This window comes from Neomonachus schauinslandi, chromosome 2 (assembly GCF_002201575.2).
Source record: "Neomonachus schauinslandi chromosome 2, ASM220157v2, whole genome shotgun sequence".
NCBI classification, from domain to species: domain Eukaryota; kingdom Metazoa; phylum Chordata; class Mammalia; order Carnivora; family Phocidae; genus Neomonachus; species Neomonachus schauinslandi.
This window is the reverse complement of record NC_058404.1, coordinates 130501508-130524333: the sequence shown is the minus strand read 5'-3', so window position 1 is coordinate 130524333 and position 22826 is coordinate 130501508. Positions and strand designations below refer to the sequence as shown.

Below are 22826 nucleotides of genomic sequence, written 5' to 3'. Positions count from 1 at the left end.
TTTCACTTTGTTTTATACATAAAAGTATACTTATTGTATAACCCTGTATCTATCACGTTGTTTTTTCTTTGTTTTTCACCTGTGGTTCGCAGGTAAAAGATAAGGTGGAGGTTTCCATATCATCTACCAGTATGGCAGCAACCATGATGTTTTTTTTAATTATGTAAATAATTGGTGCTGTTAAGCCCCTGAAGGAAAGACCCTGCCCTACATTTCTGGCATGTCCCCTATGGCCAAACTTACCAATGACAAGCATGAGAAGGGAATATATTTTCCCTGAAGTGACAACATGAGAAAGAAGTCAAATAGAAACAGTATATAATTGACTATAACTACCATAATGAAATTTGTTTGGCAAAATTTGGTTATCAGTACCAAAGAGAATTAGAGAGAATTAGGCCTGTCAACAGCTCTTTGTGAAACTACTAGCAAAGATTCTGGCAGTGACACAGGAAAAAAGCATACACTCATAACAACAACAACAGCAAAATTCTCCTCTCATTAGGAGGTATTAGTCGTGTGCTAAGCATAATCAATTATGAAAACCAGAGAGCTTGTAGTTAATGAATATTCATTCAGGTAACAAAAACTAAACTCACCCCATGGCACTGCACTTGCCTAACAAAACCACCACCTCTTTGCTTGCTTACTCTACATCCAGGATGAGGAACAGGGCTTATCTACTAGTAGCCACAGAAACTGTTCGACATCCAATGTCCCAGTTCCTTAAGAGGCACCTGAATGTTATGAATAGGCCCTACATTCACAACCACAGAGGGGCCCGCCAGCATGTCTGATCTCATACCTATCTGTTAAGTCACCACAGTGTCGTCTTTTTTAGGAAGTAGAAGCACATGAGTCACATGAAACAGAATCAAATAGAGTTAAAAAGTATGTTCCCACTCAGATACTGACATAAAGCACTTTGACATATTGTTGCAAAATCAGATTCTTATGCAGAACATTTTTTAGCAACAAATTATGGAAATGTTATCTGAAAAGCTCCTTTTCCAGAAACAATAATTTGTTTTTAAAGCTAATAGTCTGTTTGATTTCTTTTCAGACACTGCTGTGATTTTAGCCTTTCCCCAGTATATTTTTCCATTAAAGATTTAAAATATAGGGGCACCTGGGTGGCTCAGTCAGGTTAAGCGTCTGCCTTCGGCTCAGGTCATGATCCCAGGGTCCTGGGATCGAGTCCCGCATCGGGCTCCCTGCTCAGCTGGAAGCCTGCTTCTCCCTTCCCCCTCCCCTCCCACCTGCTGGTGCGCACTCTCTCTCTCTCAAATAAATAAATAAAATCTTAAAAAATGTATATAATAACTAAAGCACCTCCTAGTTTCCATTTTCATTGTTTATTTTTTTCCTAGTTACTTTGATCAGACTCTGAACTACACTTTACCTATTTACAGTGTTTTTACCTACCATTCTTATTCTGATTTTCAGATCACATGTTTTTTTTTTCTTTAAAAATTTTATTTATTTATTTATTTATTTATTTAGAGCATGCCTGCTCAAGCACAAATGGGGGGTAAGGGGCAGAGGGAGAGGGAGAAAGAATTTCAAGCAGACTCTGTGCCGACCACAGAGCCCAATACTGGGCCGATCTGGTGGCCCTGAGATCACAACCTGAGCCAAAACTAAGAGTCAGACACTTAACTGCCTGAGCCATCCAGGTGCCCCAGATCACATAATTTTTTGTTGGCTGAATTTAAACAGCTATTTTTATTATCCACAATTAATTAATTCAGTTACACTTAAGTTTTATTTTACCTTTTCAATCTTGAAAAACACTTTAAGACCAAAATGATACAAATTCCAAGAAGGTCTGATTCCTAAACTTAAATATTTTATTGTATTTCATCAAGTTGTCGTGAAAATTAAAGACCATTTTAACTAACAGGAAATGACTAAATGATCTTGTGGGAAGTATGATAAAAATAACTTTGCTATTGAGTAGCAACTCACACCCAGTGAAGCTAACATATTCTATTTTTAGTATCAGAAATCTGATTTTCCAAATTTTACCTTCTGTGTAGCATATAAAATACACTCAGTGAAGATTTGTTGTGCAAATGGGTTAGTTACCGGTTAAATGCTAAGTAAAATTTAGAAAATAAAAACACTTTAAAAGCCTGCGGTGCAATTATTCATGCTATTACATATAAAAGCCAGGACTGTTTCAGTATAATTTATCTTGATTGTGATTGTTTAAACTTTTCTAATTAATTTAGCCTTTCCTTAGTACTTTCGTGCTATGTCATTGTTTACTGTTCCCATACTTTACATTTTTACTATTTACTTTACATTTTACTATTATTTTTTCCATTACATACAGATTGATTTTCACTTACTTATGTTTTTTGGCCTATTAAATGTATTTCAGTTTTCACTATGTTTAGAAATGTAAAAAAAAAAATTTTTTTAACTCTGGAAATACTATTCCCTAAAGATCAATTAGCAGTATTGACCTGTAGGGTATAGGATTTCCAGGGAAATATTTATTCATGTAAACAACATTTACAGCTTTGTCTTTGTATCAGATTAATATCAAGATGCTCAAGCAATACATCATTGTATTTGCTATAATTGATCTTTCACATGCTTTTTATGTAAATCTCTCATGCATCTCAGATACTTCTTAAAACTTGCTTACGAAATAGAGACATGTAGAGACCCTATATTTTTATTCTACAATTACCTTTCTTAAATAGGCTTTATGACAGCCAGAAGTCACATCACAGTTGTGCAGACCTTCCTGTTCTACATGCTTTGTGTAGTATGTTGCCAGTATTTTACATTATAGTCATTAGCTACCGTTTTGGATTTGAGTGGAGTTATCTTCCATTACATGGGCTTCATAGCTATGTACTATAAATACACCTCAAGCACATGTTTTATTTTTTCCCGTTTTCTGTTTTTGTATGTAACAGGTTTGGTGGGTTGGGTTTTTTTCCATTTTTAAATACTAATTTCCTCTTTGGAATAGTTCTGAGTTTTTAATACTTCAGGACCCTTTTCCTTTTTTTTTTTATGTTACTTTTAGAGCTGTCCATAATTCTGATTTATGATCAGTCCATGCTTTTTAATACTGGAAATACTGATGTGTGTTTCATTAGTGGCATGTTTCCTCTTATTTTTGTTAGGAATTAATGTCATATTATGATAATCAAGGTATATCTTGAATTCCTATTTTCATTTGACTTTTTTTTGTGATCCCCAAACCTCTCATTATTATTTTATTGTTGATATAAACTATTGTTGAATCTTGTGACCATTACTTTATATTGTTCCTTATTTGGGAATCTCATTAAATTTCTTCTCTGCCGTCAATTTGTTAGTTTTTATGAGCTCAAAACACAAGCTTTGAAACCTAATTACTAGCAACCTAATAACATAGTCATGAGATAATACCAGGTATTATTTACTGAGCCAGAAAGCCCAAAGCCATTTATTTTCGTACCAGAGTAAGAGTAGACTTAGAATCATAACATACGAGGATCTATTAACTGAAGTCAGTATCAGTTCCTTCATGTCTTTTGTTTATGCTTCTGGTATGTTCTACACCACAATTGATTTCTCCCCTCAGACTTATCAATTAAGAATGTAATCACCTTCTATGAACTATAGTAATTTTTAAAATTTCATAAGTAAGTGTAGTGAAGAACTATTTTTATTATTATGTGTTATTAGTGCTTAGTCGCAAACTTTTATCTTTTTAGAGATATCTAAAGTTTACATAATTAAAATCATATATCATTTATTGGTGTTTAATATTTCTTTCTCTAGGTCTAAAATCCAAAAGCATTAATGATCTGGTAAAGAACATAGTAAGAGAGCAATTTAAAATTTTTCAGAATGACATGCAAGAGACTATAGCACAACTCTTCAAGACTGTATCAAGCTTATCAGAGGACCTTGAAAACACCAGACAAATAATTCGTCAAGTTAATGAATCTGTGGTTTCAATAGCAGTCCAGCAAAAGTCTGTTTTAATGCAAGAAAACAGGCCCACTTTGACTGATGTACTAGATCTAAAAAATCACATTGTGAATATTAGGCAAGAAATGACTTTTACATGTGAAAAGCCTATTAAAGAATTAGAAGCAAAGCAAGCTCATTTAGAAGGTGCTTTAGAACAGGAGCATTCACGGAGCATTTTGTATTATGAATCCCTCAACAAGACTCTTTCTAAAATGAAGGAAGTTCACAAGCAGCTTTTATCAACTGAACGAGTATCAGATCAGAGGCGTGTTCCAACTGCTGAATCAGTTAGCAGTAATGTCACTAAGCACATGTCTGCTCTACAAGAGAATATAAAGAAGCAGGGTTTGATGATGCTGCAAATGTTTGATGATTTGCACACCCAAGACAGCAAGATTAACAATCTCACTATTGCTTTGGAGATGGAGAAAGAATCTATCAGGGGTGAATGTGAAGACATGCTATCCAAGTGCAGAAATGATTTTAAATTTCAAATTAAGGACACAGAAGAGAATTTACAAGTTTTAAACCAAACACTGGCTGACGTTCTCTTTCCAATGGACAGTAAGATGGATAAAATGAATGAGCAGCTAAATGACTTGACTTATGATATGGAGATCCTTCAACCCTTGCTTGAGCAGGCAGCACCATTTAAAGAGACAATGATACAAGAACCACCAAAAGAAGGAATAGTTACAAGGAAAAAAGTGGAACACCTGACTAGTGCTGTCAACAGTCTAAGTATTCTCATCAAAGAACTTTCAAAAAGACACAACTCACTTAGGAATGAAGTACAGAGTCGTAGTGATGCCTTGGACAGACGTATCAATGAATATGCCTTAGAAATGGAAGATGGCCTAAATAAGACAATGACTATTATAAATAATGCCATTGATTTCATTCAAGATAACTACATGCTAAAAGAGACTTTAAGTACAATAAAGTATAATCCCGAAGTCCATCATCAATGTACCCAAAATATGGAAACTGTTTTGACATTTATTTCTCAATTCCAACGCTTGAATGATTCCATTCAGATGTTGGTCAATGACAATCAGAGATACAACTTTGTTTTGCAAGTTGCCAAGGTCCTTGCAGATATTCCTAAGGATGAAAAACTAAGTCAGTCCAGCTTTCAAAAGATTTATCAAATGTTCAATGAAACCACTTCCCAAGTGATAAAATACCAGCAAAATATGAGTTATTTGGAGGAAAAAATACTCTCAGCCACAAAGATTTCCAAAAATTTTGAAACTAGGTTGCAAGGTATTGAGACTAAAGTGACCAAGACACTCATACCTTATTATGTTTCACTAAAAAAAGACAGTGCGACTACAAATGAGAGAGACCAGGCTCTTCAACTGCAGGTACTAACTTCCAGATTTAAGGCGCTGGAAGCAAAATCCATTCACCTCTCAGTTCACTTCACTTCACTTAACAAAACTCTGTCTGAAGTTTTAATCATGTGTCATAATGCTTCTACACGTATCTCAGAACTGAATGCAACCATACCCAAGCAGATAGAAAGTTCCCTACCTGATATTCAGCTTCTTCAGAAGGGTCTGACAGAATTTGTGGAATCAATAATTGAAATAAAAACTCAAATTGCCATATCTAATTTAACTTGGTATATAAATCGAACACTGTCTGGTGGTCTTGCCAGTGTTGTCAAGTCTCAGAAGCAAATAAAACCAGTGCTGAAGAAACCCAGTTCACTTAAAAAACCAACAGTGAATCTTACCACTGTCCTGATAGGCCGGTCCCAAAGAAACACAGACAACGTTCTAGTTCCTGGTAAGCTATTGCTGAAATGATAACGTTTAATCTCCCTTTCTATTTAAAGGATATTTAGTAGAACTGTGGGGTTTGTCAAGACCATAAGACATAAAAGGCAGTTTCTTGAACTTGGGTAAATAGTTAAGTAATTCAAAGATCACTGATGTACCATTTGAATCTGATTCCACCCTATGTAAGTTAGGCATCAAGTGCTTATAGTATAAATATTTGTCTACATGTTTCTTAACTTTTTTTCTGACAAAACCTCTGTAATACAATCAATTTGCCCCTGTAGAACATTTTTGCTTTCATATGTAATTAAGGAAAGCTATTAGATAATCAGCTTCTGGATGAATATGACCAGACTGAGTCTTATTCATTTGGCATTACCTGACAAAATGTCTTGTATGCTATAGGAACTCAGTAAATATCTGTTGAATGACTGAATGAATGAATGCATACTGGAGCAGGAATTTGATTTGCTTAGATCACAACAAGCTACGAATGCCAAGCTAAGTGTCTTAGTCCATTTGGGCTGCTATAACAAAATACCAAAGACCAGGGTAGCTTCCAAATAACAGAAATGTATTTCTTGCAGTTTGGGAGGCTAGATAGTCCAAGATCAAAGTGTCAGCATGACAACTTCTGGTGAGGGCCCTCTTCCTGGACCACAGCTGGTGACTTCTTGCTGTGTTTTCCCAAGGTGGAAGGTGTGAGAGATCTCTCTGGGGTCTTATTTATTTATTTATTTATTTTTCCTTTTTTTAAAATTTTTTTAAATTTTATTATGTTAGTCACCATATCATACATCATTAGTTTTTGATGTAGTGTTCCATGATCCATTGTTTTCGTGTAACACCTAGTGCTCCATGCAGTACGTGCCCTCCTTAATACCCATCACCAGGCTAACCCATCCCCCCTCCCCTCTAAAACCCTGTTTGTTTCTCAGAGTCCATAGTCTCTCATGGTTCATCTCTCCCTCCAATTTCCCCCCCTTCACTTTTCCCTTTCTTCTCCTAATGTCCTCCATGCTATTCCTTATGTTCCGCAAATAAGTGAAACCATAGGATAACTGACTTTCTCTGCTTGACTTATTTCACTTACCATAATCTCCTCCAGTCCCATCCATGTTGATGTAAAAGTTGGGCATTCATCCTTTCTGATGGCTGAGTAATATTCCATTGTATATGTGGACCACATCTTCTTTATCCATTCATCTGTTGAAGGGCATCTCGGCTCTTTCCACAGTTTGGCTATTGCGGACATTGCTGCTATGAACATTGGGGTGCATATGGCCCTTCTTTTCACTACATCTGTGTCTTTGGGGTAAATACCCAGGAGTGTAATTGCTGGGGCATAGGGTAGCTCTATTTTTAAATTTTTGAGGAAACTTCACACTGTTTTCCAAAGTAGCTGTACCAACTTGCATTCCCACCAGCAGTGTAAGAGGGTTCCCATTTCTCCACAACCTCTCCAACATTTGTTGTTTCTTGCCTTGTCAATTTTTTCCATTCTAACTGGTGTAAGGTGGTATCTCAGTGTGGTTTTGATTTGAATTTCCCTGATGGCTATTGATGATGAACGTATTTTCATGTGTCTGTTAGCCATTTGTATGTCTTCTTCAGAGAAGTGTCTTTTCATGTCTTCTGCCCAATTTTTGACTTGATTATTTGTTTTTTGGGTGTTGAGTTCGAGAAGTTCTTTATAGATCTTTGATACCAGCCCTTTATCTGTAGTGTCATTTGCAAATATCTTTTTCTGGGGTCTTTTTTAAAAGAACACTGATCCTGTTCATTGAGGGCTCTACCTCCCAAAGGCCCCACCTACTAATATCACCAACTTTGGGGTTTAGAATTTCAACATATAAATTTTGGGTGGATGCATTCAGATCATAACTCTAAGGCATTTAGACAAGGTTTTGTAAGAGTGGTCTTTGGAAACATGGAGCAGAGGGTTGGGTATGGTAAGAACTGTATCTCAGAGGCATGAGGTTGGCAGTAGTAGAGAGCACGACTGCAAAGAATGAAATTAGAGACACCGGTTAGGAGAGTATTAGCAGAGCAATTAAGAGCCAGATCTAAGGAAGAGGAAGTTGAAACAGAGGGGACAAATGTGAAACCTGTTGTGAAAGTAGAATTAATGGAAACAACAGGGGAGTGGAAAAACCGATGATCCAAGGAACAACAAACCAGGATTCTGGTCCTGGTTGTTTCAGTGATTTCTCTGTAACCTTAAGCAAGTCCACCTCTCTGGGTCTCTGTTTCTTCCTTTTAAGTGATGGGATTGCGGTAGGTATTTTGCTGAGCTCATTAGTAGAAATATGTTGCAGAGCGCATTATTGTAAAAAACGTGAGCTGTTCGCGGCCTGAATGCGTGGCACTTGGGGAGGGAGAGACCTAGAATACTCTAAGTTTTGAATTTGGGAAATGAGAGGGTGGCAGTATTATTAATAGATGTTATAAACACCAGAAGAGAAGCATAAATTTGGGAGGAAGAAAGAATTCAATGCAATGCATATGAACATACAGAAATTTCTCTGTATGAAAGAAGTGTTCATGAATATCTTTGAACTTTCCACAATGAAAAGAATAGCTGCTGATTCTTACTGAAAGAAATGGCAGAGTTCCTCTCATATGAGTCCACTCTTAAATTATATGCCCAACTGGATGAATTTTTTATTTTATTGCTTTCTGATTACAGAAGAGTGATTATTGTCCTGACATAATATGACTCCATATTTAGTCTCTGAATGTTTTGATAACATTAAAAATCACAGAATAATACAAAGCTGAATTATTTCTTGACTACTTAAATTATTGTATTTATTTATGACTTCCTTGCAATTAGTCTGATCCAGGAAGACTAATCTTATCATGTGGAATCACAGAACAAACGATTCAGATGTACATGTTTCCTAGAGAAAGGTGGTAGTAGTTCAATACAAGATGTTCTTAGACTAGTTTAGGAAAAATAAAAAGTTCTTTTTCAATTTTATTTCAATCTTTGGTCTTCCTGTGGACATTGCAAATGAGTTTCAGTTAAGCTCTACTCCAGCACATGTGATCATACACCAGGCAAATCATGTCATTTTTTTTTCTTAAACCAAAAAATGCCTGGATATATATAGTAAATATAAAATTCAAATAATTTCAGAATTAACTGAGGTAGAAGGTTTAATAGAACATAAGAACTTATACACTTATAGTATAAAGAATGCATGTTAGGAGCTTATAAAAATTATATTTAGATATTTATATAGCAGCTGACTCAATATTGAACTTAATGGGCTAATAATTAACTTAGTTCCGATTCTCTTTTTTCCAACGATGCCTTGATAAAATTGCTTCCTGTTCCTTTATTTACTGGAAGTAGAATTTTTTAATAGGCCTATCTACCAAAATTAATAATTAATTTAAAGTTCTTTATTTCAGGAAAGATAGCCAACAATGTCAGGGCAATAAAGATATATTGGCCTAATTTCATGAACTGGGTGGATATTCACTTTATGTAGAACCAGCAGCATAATGTGTAGAACACTTTTAGTAGGTGTGTAGATATGCATGCTCATTAAGCCGGCTTCTATGTGCCATAAAACCGATGGCATTCATTGGACCGTGAGCTGGTGAAGTCTGTGCATGGCGATAAAACCAGTGGACTCAGGCTAAGTTTTCCTGTAAGAATAAACCAACAGTGGTGCACCTGGGTGACTCAGTCAGTTAAGCACCTGACTCTTGGTTTCGGCTCAGGTCATGATCTCAGGGTGGTGAGATCAAACCCTTTCGGGCTCTGTGCTGGGCGTGGAGCCTGCTTAAGTGTCTGTCTTTCCCTCTCCTTCTGCCCCTCCCCCCTCTCGTGCTCTGTTTTTCTCTCTCTTTCTCTCAAAAAAAAAAAAAAGAATAAACCATCTGCAATTAACTACTTTGTTTGATACCCTGTTTCATACCAGGGCTCGAGCACACTGGCACACTGGCTAAATTTGGCTGTGTTTCCTTTGACCTTTACTATTATATTATAAATACCATGTAGCCAGATTGCTCCCCTACATTAACTAACATCAGAAGATAATTTATCATCATCTTATGAATCTCACAACAATATTATTCAGATTAGAGCCACTATCATCTGCAGAATAGTAAGTGCAGTTAATAGAATGAAAAACGCTATGAATTTAGTTTTCAAAACTTAATTTTAATACTGATAACTTCCTTTGAAGCCTAATAATAGTAATATAATAACATAATATTGGATACTACTTATTAACGCTATATCACAGGTGCTGTACAAATTATATATATGTCCGCTCATTTAACAACACTTAGGAAGTAACTATCATTATTGTTATTTTGAAGATAAGTAAACTAACCCTCAAAGAGATGAACTGACCTCTTCTGCTTAAGGTCATGCAACTAGTTAGTGACAGAACCTGACTCTTGGTCTGTTGGACTCAGGGCTCAGTCCTCAACGACTCTACTCAAAGAGGTTGTGGAGTATGTTTACCTGCCTTTCTCTTCCTTCTGCTTCTGTTCAGTGCATCAGATCTATCTCAGAGTCTGGCCATATCTGAATATTCCAGATGGCCAGAATCGATACTCCAAAGGAGTTTTCCTTCTTGAGGATCCGAATACTGCCATTCATTTCTGCACTTACCAGGAAGCAAAGGTGCTACTTTTCAGTCTGGATTTTTCTGTGATATGGCTGATGGGCAGTTGTCATTGGAAGTGACCATCAGTTATTCGCAAGATCTTTTTTTGACTGATGCGGTAGGAGGGCAAAATTCAGAGTCCTCATCCCTATCACTTCCTATGAGGAATCCCCATATTCAGTTATGTTAATTATGATTCCTCCTAAGCCAGTGCTGATAAGCTGTTCCGGTTGAATCACTAAATATTTGATTTGCGTCTAAACAATATTCCCATAGACACCAAGAGGGTTTTATTTCATCTTTGAAGATTTGTTTGTACAGCAATTGGCAGACTCGTCCCTGCAGAGAGGGTTTGGCTGCTTGCCTTCTAAGAGGAGCTCAGTCCTGCCGTAACACATCCACATCGGCAACAACATCACTGAGGACGAGCACCTGGTGCTCGTGAGACCATTGACTTTTTATTGTGACCAGTATTCCCAGTATTTACCAGATATACTTAACCCTCATAATAAACCTCTTTGATTCATAATTGCCCCTTTAACCACTCCTCTTAAGAAAGATTACATTCCACGTAAGACTTGGTAGTGTACCAAATACAACTTTTTAAAATTATCATTGCTGAGGATATAAGTGATTTAAAAGAGAAAAAATAAGAGCCTGGATATTTCACTGTTTTATTCCATTTTAAACCCATTTTTAATTTTTGTGACTCTGCATTGAGGCTGTTATGATGACTAAGGAGCACTGATTTTGGAGTCAGGAAACCAAGGTTCAGGTCTTGCCGGGCAACGTTTTTGTTTGTACCAAGTCATTCATTTTCCTAAAACTTGCTTTTGTAAAACTTGCTTTCCTAAACCTTGCTTTCCTCATTTGTAAAATATAGAATAATATATCCACCTCAAAAGTTTATTTTGAGAATCATGGACTAACTTGTAAATAGTATATTATGAAATTAGTTATGCTTTTTTTTTAGCTATACCCAACATTTATGGTTTTTCTCTAATATTTTCACTTAATATTTGACATAATTATTTACATATATCAACATAATTTACAGACTTAGGTATTCCATCATTCCCTATCTTTATAAGTCATGGCATTTCAAATTCAACATATGTTTATAACTGAGCTTATGCCTATCATATAATGATAACTCAAAAAGAATAAGATACAAAATGTAAAGACTTAGCTGCACAAAAATGCATGTGTATCAATAAATGCTGAAAAATATCTGCAAAAATTTTAATAATGGCTTTTTCCAAGGTGTTTTCTACTCTTCATGTTTTTCCATATTATAAAAAATTAACATTTTCAAATATACCTCAAGATAACTAATAAGTTGACTTCTGTCCAAAATGGTTGACTTTTAAGCTAATTAAATTTTGAAGGATAACGGCTTGAATTTAGAATTTATGGTGTGTTTTATAAGGTCTCCAAAACCACACACAAGTTTGGTGATCTGCTGGCAGTACTCCTGGAACTCAGCATAGAGTGATGCACACAGCTGAAGTTTATTTTGATGAAAAGATACGTGAAAGGATTAGTGGGGGGAAATGATACAGGCCTAGTCTGGAGAAATCTAGGTGCAAGCTTTCTTATGCTCACTGTGTCCAAGAAGGGAGCATGCTTATGTGCGCTCTTTTCTCTAGTCTCACACACACACACACACGTGCAATATTTCTGTCCAGAGAAGTCCATCAGATAGTCAGCACCCAAGGGTTTTATTGGGGCTTGTCTTAGTCAATTCAGACTACTATAATAAAGTACCATAGACTGGGTGGCTTATAAACTATAGAAATTTATTTCTCACAGTTCTGGAGGCTGAAAGTCTCACATCAGGCCATCGTAGTTGGATTCTGATGAGAACCCTTGTGCAGGATACAGACTGTCAACTCCTTGTATTCTCATGTGGCAGAAAGGGAAGGAGTGAGAGAGCTCTCTAGGGTCTGTTGAAAAAAGGCACTCCTCCCATTCATGAAGACCCCACCCTCATGACCTAGTCACCCCCCAAAGTCCCTACCTACCAATATTATCAGACTGGGGGTCAGGATTTCAACATATGAATTTTGAGTGGACACAAATACTCAGTCCATAACAGGACTGGTTATGTAGGCACCCTCTGCCTAGTACTTACCAAAACTCTGGACTCTCAGAAGGAAGGCAGATGTTCAGCATAACCATATTGTTTGTACAAATAGTCGGGGCACAGTGAATGACACTTACAGTTAGGAAGTGGCAAGAAACCAAAAGCCCAGATGTGGGCTAAGGGCAAAACCTGGCAGGCAGGCCTTTCTAAAGATAGCAGTCTCAGGCCTGCTCAATGAATTCTTTTCTGTTCATGATCTTAAAGGTATTCTTTGTATCACAATTGATTAGCAAGCCTATCCACTGGGGATAGTCTCCCTAGTTGGTATCAATAAAACCTACCAGTGTCGAAGAAAAATTAAATGAACTATTTTTGTTTATGGTTCCCTGGGAGAAGAAATGACTCCCCAGCTTTCTATGTAATTCTCCTTCTGATGGAAGGATGACAGTTGAGGAGAGGATGCTGACAAAATTGACAGCCCCTTCCTGTACCTTGTCGTGCTGTAAAATGGCCATGATGTCTAAGGTGAGCAGGCAGGAGCCCATGTGTTTGATACTTGCATCTGAACCAAAATTTATAACACACGGTCTGACCAAAAAAGGAAATGGGACAGAATACCAGGTGCCATTTACACAGACACTGCATGTGCTTGGGTTCTTTCTCTAACAAGAATCACAGGAGCTATTTCTCAACAATAGACTATTTCTTTGGCACCCAAGGGTGAAACCAAATTTGATTATTAGCTGATCTATAATTAAATACAATGAATAGATGTCTTTCTACTGGTCATCAAAAACACTATAAATTCAGAATTGCCCATGTGGTATTATTTTCTGTCATATTGGTTATCAAACATGAAAAGGAAAGTGTAGGGATTATTAAATCACATATTGTGAACTTATTGCATAGTGGTCTGAGTTACATCTTGACCAAAAATTGAAGCATAAAAATAACAGCTGTACCAAATTTTTACTGAACATTAAGTTTGAGAAACATGCTTTAAGGTTTTAATTGCCAATTTTACTATGCACAGCTTAAAAGTGACTCTGAAAAGAAATAATAAGTATTTTATTATAAGTTTAATTGGAACTATTCATCTATGTTTATGTTGAATAACATTTAGTTGTATCTATGACTTTCTTTTGCATTTTCCTAATGACTAATGATTTGACCATATTTTAATGTATTTGTCATTTTTCAAATAGTGCTTTTGATTAAAAGTTATGATTTTTAAGAAAAAGGTGAATAAAGTTGATAATATCAAATAAAAACATTTAATTTCCTAGACCATGACTTAAGATAAATGAATGATAATTTAATGACAAAGGTTAGAGTAAATCTTCTGGGACAGGGATAATACATCTGATATGATTAAATGAGCTCTAAAATTATATTTGAAGGACTGAGAAAAAAGATCCCAGAAACAGTATCAAGACCAACAGATGTGATTAAAAAGAACAAAAATAAAAACATACTATGAAGGAAAAGTAGTAAAGATGGCTGGAAACAATATTTCCATCCATCTATACACCAATGGACAAAATATGAGTAATTAGAACAATGAATTTGGAAATTTCATATAAACAAATAAATATTCACATTTCTTAAAGTTGTTGGAAAGGAACATATGGAGTATTTTTAGAACAATGGAAGGATAAACCTTATTTGATAGGAACAATTTTGATAAATGGAGACACAGCATAGTGCTGAAAGTTTTTTTTTTTTTTTTTTTTTTAAAGATTTTATTTATTTATTTGAGAGAGAGAGAATGAGAGAGCACATGAGAGAGGGGAGGGTCAGAGGGAGAAGCAGACTCCCCGCCAAGCAGGGAGCCCGATGCGGGACTCGATCCAGGGACTCCAGGATCATGACCTGAGCCGAAGGCAGTCGCTTAACCGACTGAGCCACCCAGGCGCCCCAGTGCTGAAAGTTAATGTACCCATAAGTGGAAGGAATCATTTTAGAGAGCACTGGAATTGGGATGACAAATAAAGTCCTAATGTTGTGTGGACATGTTACCTTGAGCAAAGTTGTGTAGTGGATTTGTACATAATGCGTTTCTCTGTGTATGACAAACTGGCCCAGAGGCAATGCTAGGTTTCCTCACTAATCTGTTGGAAACTCCATTCTGCTCCAAGCAGAGATCAGGGTTATCTGCCCTCTGCAATGTTATTGTTAAAAATAAAGAAAGAAAAAATAAGATGTTGATGATAAAACAGGACTAAGCAATGAAAATACCAAATAAAATAAAAATAAAATATGTAAAACATTATGAAAAGCCAACATAAAAATAAGAATGGAGAAGACATCCATATAATATGCTGCTTCATTTTATCCATTAAATATCTATTGAGCAAGTGTTGAATGAGCCCTGAGAAAGATTAAGTGGACAGAGTGGTAAATTCAACACACTCCCTCTTCTCATGGACCTTGCAGATTACGCAAATAATTATAATAAAGAATGGCAAATATTAGCAAAGGCAGAGTGCTTTTGAAAATGTAAGGAGCTCTCCAATCAGTTCAAATTTAACATGAACGTTTATGAAATATAGAAGTAGGATTAATAGGAAAATGTAACTTGAGCACATATTAGGGTTCAGAAAGAACAGACCAGAACAAATTGAAGCTTATGAAACATTCCAACACAATGGCAAAGGAATTTTAGTCATGTTCAGAGCAGGGAAATGAATATTGAAAGATTAGTTATGCCATTTGCACAAGATAGTAGAATGTTGAATTGGCAGGACTGTTCAACTAATTGCACTGACCTGTACCAAAGAAAATAAATGGGCTGGAAAGAGTTTAAGAGTTACTGAAGCCCAAGTAGGAGAGAAGCTGTGGAAAGTTTGCTTGAGATGATTCCATGTCTCTAGAAAAACGTGCCAATGACATCATAGCATCAAACTCTACCTGGTCTTTGAGAACTGTGGAGAAGGGATAGAGTGTTGGATTAAGAATGTTGCCATCTACTCAATCTTTCATTAATTTCTTTATTCACCTTTTTTTTTTAAGTTTTTATTTTCACTCCACGTAGTTAACATACAGCATTGTATTAGTTTCAGGTGTACAATATAGTGATTCAGCAATTCCGTACATCACCCCGTGCTGGTTTATTCATCTTTAAGAAGACATTTCCGCACTCGGTATGTCAGGCACTCAGCCAGTTAGTAGTGACACAAAGGGTAGTATTGGACCCGAGCCCTGACTTCGCGAAAGCTCACAATCTAATTGGAAGTCAGGACATGGGAGCAATCACAGTGGAGTGTGATAAGTTCAACAAGAGAGCTTCTGAGCATCTGACAATAATTAAGAGAATTAACGTAATTAATTCTATTGACGGGGATGAAAGAAGATTTCAAAAAGAAAATGATGCTTTTTGGGGGGTCAGGAAGAAAATGATGCTTTTGGGGGGTCTGATTTTTGTTGTTAATTCAAGAAAAAATTGCCTTTTGAGCACAGACATGCACAGGAACTTAGAAAGGTACCTAACCATTTTTTAAGTATTTTAGTAATAAAGTAAAAAGTATAAGTTGGATGATGTACAAAAGTAGATTTTAGCTGATTGTATATTAAAATGTAAATAGTTTCAATTTGATAAATCAATGCCAATCAGTCTTAGTTGTAATAAAGCTCTGTGCTCAACACTGATGCATTAAGTATTTTTATCAATGACTTGGATGAACACAGAAAACGTAAATTTGGAAATGATGAAGCTGGGAGAGTTCATTAAAACATAGTATGCAGAATTAAAACTAAGTTTCTATGGACAGATGATAAGTCCTATAATATAAATGTATTTCTTGGTAATAATTGCAAATTCATGCTAAAATGAATTACATAAATATGAGATTTTAGGTAATTTCAGTGACATCAGGGCATAGAAGGCCTGTTATGACGCAATGCAATACAGGTGCAAAAATAGACAATGAGTACTTCATGCTTATATAACATTAACAGAAGTTTAAGGTCATTTCATTTCAGTATAAGATCATAACTGGTGATTATTACTGTACCCTGCTCTAATTAGAGTCTATTCCTAATATATCCAGTTCTGGGAGCCATGGGCATAATTTTATGTGTCATAATGTGAATTATTTAGGTGGGGACTTGGAGAACAGAGATATCGAAAATATCAAAGAAGACAAGAAAGGAACTTAAAACACAAGTGACAGAAGCAGGTGCAGACCAGTGTATGAGGTACCCTGAACAGGAATTCAGTGGGAACATGAGAGATGCCCCAGCGGGCAAACCAGGTGTATTCTCAGCAAATTCGAGCTACTACAGCGATAGGAGATAGCAGGCCCCAAGCAAATTCAAGTGAACCCTTCCTCCAGATGAATGACCCTGCAAAGAAATCAGAATAAAGGGCAAAATGGCATCCTCTGAAACGACTCAAGGAGAACAAGGAAACACCCCATTCCTAGACGTAATGGAATAGACAGAGGAGAAAAATGAGAGGTGCATCCTAGACATTAAATGGAAGGCAAAGGCCCTGGTCGTATAGAATCACAGTAGAGCCAATAGCAATACAAAAAAAGTACATTTCTGTTTGATCCCTGATTCTTGCAGGGGCAGAGTCTCCAGGTGAGAGTGCATTCTCCCATCTGGGAAAATAAGAATTATAGAGCTAGTCAGATTGCATAAATAATTCAGTGTCCCCCCCAGCTCCCCTGCACAGTTGATTTATTCCTAGTGAAACACAGTAATTGAACACCACCCTGTGAGTCAATCACTGTGCTAGATTCAGAAAGTGTGAAAACAAATGAAACCAGTGCTTTGACATCAAGAATTCACATTTCTATAGGTCGTAGAGAATCACTGAAGTTTTTAAAACTAGGAAGTAATGGGCTAGGTTTTAGAATGATAGCTAACAGTAAATAGATGGATTTAAGAACCTATTCACCTGGTTGAGAAAAGATGTTAAAGAAATGTAGGCCAGTTTGAAATATTTTCGAAAAGATATTGCATATATGTGATATTTTCCATATGTATCTTAGTGAGCAAAATCGTTTATGGAATATTGCAGAGAATACATCACAATAAGGCAAACCAATTTCTAATTGCATAAGTAATATGTATTTTCTTTGCAAAAAAATTCCAATACAGGCACGTAGTTTGGTCACAATCTATGTGAATTTGAATTATTCAAATATGAAGCATAATGTATATAAAACATTTACAGATCTCACTTCTTGAGAAAAATGTTAAACCAAACAACCCTAAATTTAAATATCATCAATCAGGATTTGAAATGAGTGAATTGTAAACTGTTTACACTTTTGTCACAAGGTGGCGCCATGGCGGTAACCGTGGCCAACAATGTATTCTTTCCCCAACCTTTTCTCTGTTTACATAATTATGTATTATGTTTATAACCATATTCATAATTTGAGGTTCCTAAATAATTGAAATTATTCCATATCTAATGTGTGAACTGGAGCTTTCTGCCTTCAGTAAATCAAATGTGTCGGGGGATCTATCTCATTCTTTAACTGCTGTCTAATATTCCTTAGGGAAAAGATACCTATAATTTATTTAACAATGAAATGGTCATTTAGGTGTCTGACAATTTTTCACTAATGCAAATTATGCCATAAAGAACATTTTTTAACAGTTCTCTTTGTATACATAGGCAAGTGTCTCTGGAGTATATATTCTGCCAGGAAAAATTTCTGGCTTTGAGCAAATGAACCATTTTAATTCTGATAAATATGGTTAAATTGTTCATTCAGAGGTTCTAACAATTTAAGCTCTAACCAACATTGTATGAGAATGCCCATTTTCCTCATGACTGAATATTTTCTATCTTTTAGAATGTTGGCACCTGATATAAAAATGTTGGTGGTGAAAATTCATTATTCCTTAATTAGTAGTGAGGTTGAATAAGCTTTAAAAATTTTAATGAACTTTTGCGGTTTTCGTTCGGTAATTGGCCAGTTCATATCATTTGCTCATTTTTCACTTTTTTTTCCCCACAATCTTTTAGATTGGTCAGAACTTTTCATGTTATGGATATTATCCATTAGATCTTTGTGTCTGAGAAAACATTTTTCTCTTAATCTGTCACTTGTCTTTGAACCTGATAATGGTGACTTTTGTTGCAAAAATGTTTTAATTCTTAGGTGGTCAACTGTCAGGATTTTTCTCTTATGGCTTTTGGATTTTTTGTTTTGTTTTGTTTTGCTTTGAGTTCTCCGAAATTTTAAAGCTCTACAAAGATATTCCTTTTACTTGATTGTAACACCGTCATATAGGTTGGGTTTTTTACCTTTAGTATTTTTGTACATGTGGAAAGTATGTTTTTATGAATATTCAATTATATTAGCACCATGTATTGAATAGACATTTTTCTTCTCCAACGATTTGAAATATTACCTTTATCATGTATCATGTCCAAATATATATAAATCTGTGTCCAGATACCGTATTCTGTTCTACAGTTGACCAAAATCTTAACATTTTTACACAAAGAAATACAATGGATTATCCCCACTTTGCCACAGAATGATCCCCACGTCCAAGAAGCAGTAAAAGGAGCTCAGAGACTTAAGAGGTTTGTATGAAGTCCTGTGACTACGCTGGCGGCCAGCCTAGGCCCAGGGACCCATTTTTCTTATTTCTCCTTCAGGGTTTTTTCCCATTCTGCCGCAAACTATAAGATCAACGAGAAAATAGGTCACTTTGACCCTCTTTTATCTTGATTCTTTTTCAGTAACAGAGGAGTATTCAGACTGTAGCAGGTCCCCGTGCCAGAACGGGGGCACGTGTATAAATGCAAGAGGGAGCTCTGTCTGCGCTTGCCGACACCCTTTCACGGGTGACAATTGCACCGTCAAGCTGGTGCAAGAAAACGCGTTGGCGCCAGGTATGAACGCGCATGCGTCCTTGGATTCGCTCGCTATCGTAAACAAAAACACTACTTGAAAGTATTTACCAATGAATATTTAAACCGGAGTAATCTGGACTCATGTGAGGATTAATTCCTTTAACCTCTGAAACTTAGTACTACGTGATTTACAAGTGTAAATGTCGGCCAGGTAAATCCATATTGATGTACACTTGTGGACATTTTCAATATTGATATGACAGAGGCAGTCTTTTTCTTTTCCTGGGCATCTCAAAAGAAAATACAGATGCATATATCTGATTGGTATAAACTCTTTCTCCTCAAACAAGTTGATAAAGAAATATACCTTTGATTCATATCACATATGATCACTTAAATGAAGTTTTAAAAAGTGATTGGCAGCCTGTCTTCCTTGAAGGTTAAGCTAATAATGTCATTTTGACTGGGTGAGGACTGTTAGAACATGCTCAAATGTATTGAGTAGAACAAAATGCCTTTTTTGTCCATTTACCTTCATAAATATTGTTTGTTATAAATTCAAGAGTGTACCATTTCTGATTTTTATATAAAAAATTTGTGCAGCATTTAAAATATATTTTCTTTTAATGACTGCAAAAACATATTTCAAATCAGGCTTTTCTTAGTAATATGCTGCATAGCAAAGAGTAAATTTTTTAGACTATTATTTGAATCTCAGCCTTTGTAGGTACATTTGGCATTAATTACATAGAAAATTGCTTTTGTCTACTTCTCTATAGTGCATATGACTTCGTTTGGTTTCCGTTTTAGCCTCTAGAAACTGACAAGGTGCTGGAAAAATTGTTTCTACATCATGTCAGCTTCAATTCCTGCAAGGGGTTTTAAAACATTCTGGCATACCATAATAATCATAGACTGCTTTGAATTCCTTTATCTCTGGAGAGATCAAAGCAACATGCAAATTAATCTTTGAGGCATTTCTATGAGGGATAGATCAAGCGCTATTATCATTCTATCTTGATCTGAATGGAGAAACTGAGGCTCACAGAGAGCAAATGATTTCAGGTAATTCAGCCAAGAGAAGAGGCAAGCATCCAGACACCTATGCCCTTGTTAAAAATCTGATGAATGACCTTTGTTTCTTCTGCTACCCCTTTATATAACTGAGATAAAATGATAAAGAAATGAGGAACGGCAAAACATGATTAAGAAAAAAACAAACATGATAACTGACTCCATTTTTTTCCTCTAACAGATTTTTCCAAAGGATCTTACAGATATGCACCAATGGTGGCCTTTTTTGCATCTCACACATATGGAATGACGACGCCTGGTCCTATCCTATTTAACAATTTGGACGTCAATTATGGAGCTTCGTATACTCCAAGAACTGGAAAATTCAGAATTCCTTATCTTGGAGTGTATGTGTTTAAGTACACCATTGAGTCATTTAGTGCCCATATCTCTGGATTTTTAGTGGTTGATGGAAGAGACAAACTTGCGTTTGAATCTGAGAATGTTAACAGTGAAATACGCTGCGACAGAGTTTTAACTGGGGATGCTTTATTAGAATTAAATTATGGGCAGGAAGTGTGGTTGCGACTTGTTAAAGGAACAATCCCCGCCAAATTTCCCCCTGCTACGACATTTAGTGGTTACTTGTTATACCGTACATAAATTAGTACGAAAGACAGACTATCACCTTCACTGAGAAGGAGCCAGTGTTTTTATTTGTCTTTGCCTGCACATCTGCTCTGTTTTGGGCTTTTCTACATGAAATGAAAATCACCTTCTTTTTTAATCTGAGTAAGGCTGTAAGTTTGTTTCTGTCATAAGATTATTTGAGTATCTTTTGGATAACCTGTATACAAAGAAGTTCTTGCTCCTAAAGTGATTTAGTGGCAGAGAAAGTAAAGTGCATTTGTTAACATAACAGTTCTTATTCTCTCGTGTTAAGTCATTTTAACATAAGGTAATCCAATTAAATGGCAATCATTCAGTTTTGTCAGTCACAGTAATCTTTCCAATAAAATGCTTACCTCTTGTTATTCACTATGTATATAAATATATAACATATATTTCCTAAATTCACAATTCAAATAAATTACTCAAAGACCAAGAGTGTTGTTGTTGTTTTGTTTGTCTGTTAACTTTGATTTTTACTCTTCACTATTGTGTTGATCAATTTTTTTGTTTTTAATTTTTTTCTTTTTTAAAATTTTTATTGTTATGTTAATCACCATACATTACATCATTAGTTTTTGATGTAGTGTTCCATGATTCATTGTTTGTGCATAACACCCAGTGCTCCATGCAGAACGTGCCCTCCTCAGTACCCACCACCAGGCTAACCCATCCTCCCACCCCCCTCCCCTCTAGAACCCTCAGTTTGTTTTTCAGAGTCTATCGTCTCTCATGGTTCATCTCCCCCTCCGATTTCCCCCCCTTCATTCTTCCCCTCCTGCTATCTTCTTCTTTTTTTTTTTCTTAACATATATTGCATTATTTGTTTCAGAGGTACAGATCCGTGATTCAATTGTGTTGATCAATTTTATATGTTAAAATTTTCATTTGTAGGGGCGCCTGAGTGGCTGAGTCATTAAGCGTCTGCCTTCAGCTCAGGTCATGATCCCAGGGTCCGGGATCGAGCCCAGCATCGGGCTCCCTGCTTGGCAGGAAGCCTGCTTCTCTCTCCCACTCCCCCTGCTTGTGTTCCCTCTCTTGTTATGTCTGTGTCAAATAAATAAATAAAATCTTTAAAAAAATTTTTTTCATTTGTAATCAAAATTAAGTTGTATTTGAAACTTGAAACATGCTTAACTATTTTGCTCTGCCTATAATAAGAGGTTAAAGTAATAATTGACAAGTGGTTGAACATTTACATCTATGTCTAAGAATATATAAGTGGATCCTTTACCTGCGCCCATTATACAATATCTACAGGGGAAAAAAATAAAGGCTTCCTCTAATGAGTATCCTTCTACAGAAGTACATGTGGGCCTGCTCATATTCTTATAAAGGGCATATAACCTTCCAAACTAATGCTACGATTTACGGAATGTTCACTATGTCCTGATTCTCTTCTAAGGAACTTACCTATAACGTCTCACTGATTCTGCACAAAAAGTCTTATAAAGTGGGTATTAGTATTATCATTTTTACAGCTGAAAAAACTGAGACACTGCACCAAACTCCACGACTAGCAAGGACTAAGGCAGGATTTAGAACCAGGCCAGGTCTCCTCCTGGGCTGCCTGTCATACCTTGTCTATATTGCCTCCAACAGATCTACCACAATTTATGTAATAATCTCTTTAGATAGTTTAGAGTGTTTTATTATAACAATATTGTTGTAGCGAACACCCTTAAATGTACATTTCTTCCATATTTGATAAAGTATTTCTGAAGAATAGGTTCCTATAAGTAATAGTGAAAATAATAATGATAAAGAATTTTGGCATGACAAGCATTTTTCATGAATTAATTTATTGAATGTTCACTATAGTCCTATGA

The 22826-nt window shown here is 35.9% G+C and overlaps 1 protein-coding gene across 1 annotated transcript in view; it reads left to right on the top strand.

Moving 5' to 3' along the window:
• The window catches only part of MMRN1 (multimerin 1), a 62934-nt gene extending 41601 nt beyond the window's left edge, over nt 1-21333 (top strand). The window contains exons 6-8 of the mRNA XM_021702402.1: nt 3790-5778; nt 19207-19353; nt 20570-21333. Coding sequence (XP_021558077.1) covers nt 3790-5778; nt 19207-19353; nt 20570-20991 — 2558 coding nt within the window. The 3' untranslated portion in view covers nt 20992-21333. The remainder of the gene's footprint in view (nt 1-3789; nt 5779-19206; nt 19354-20569) is intronic.
• The last annotated feature ends 1493 nt before the right edge of the window (nt 21334-22826 follow it).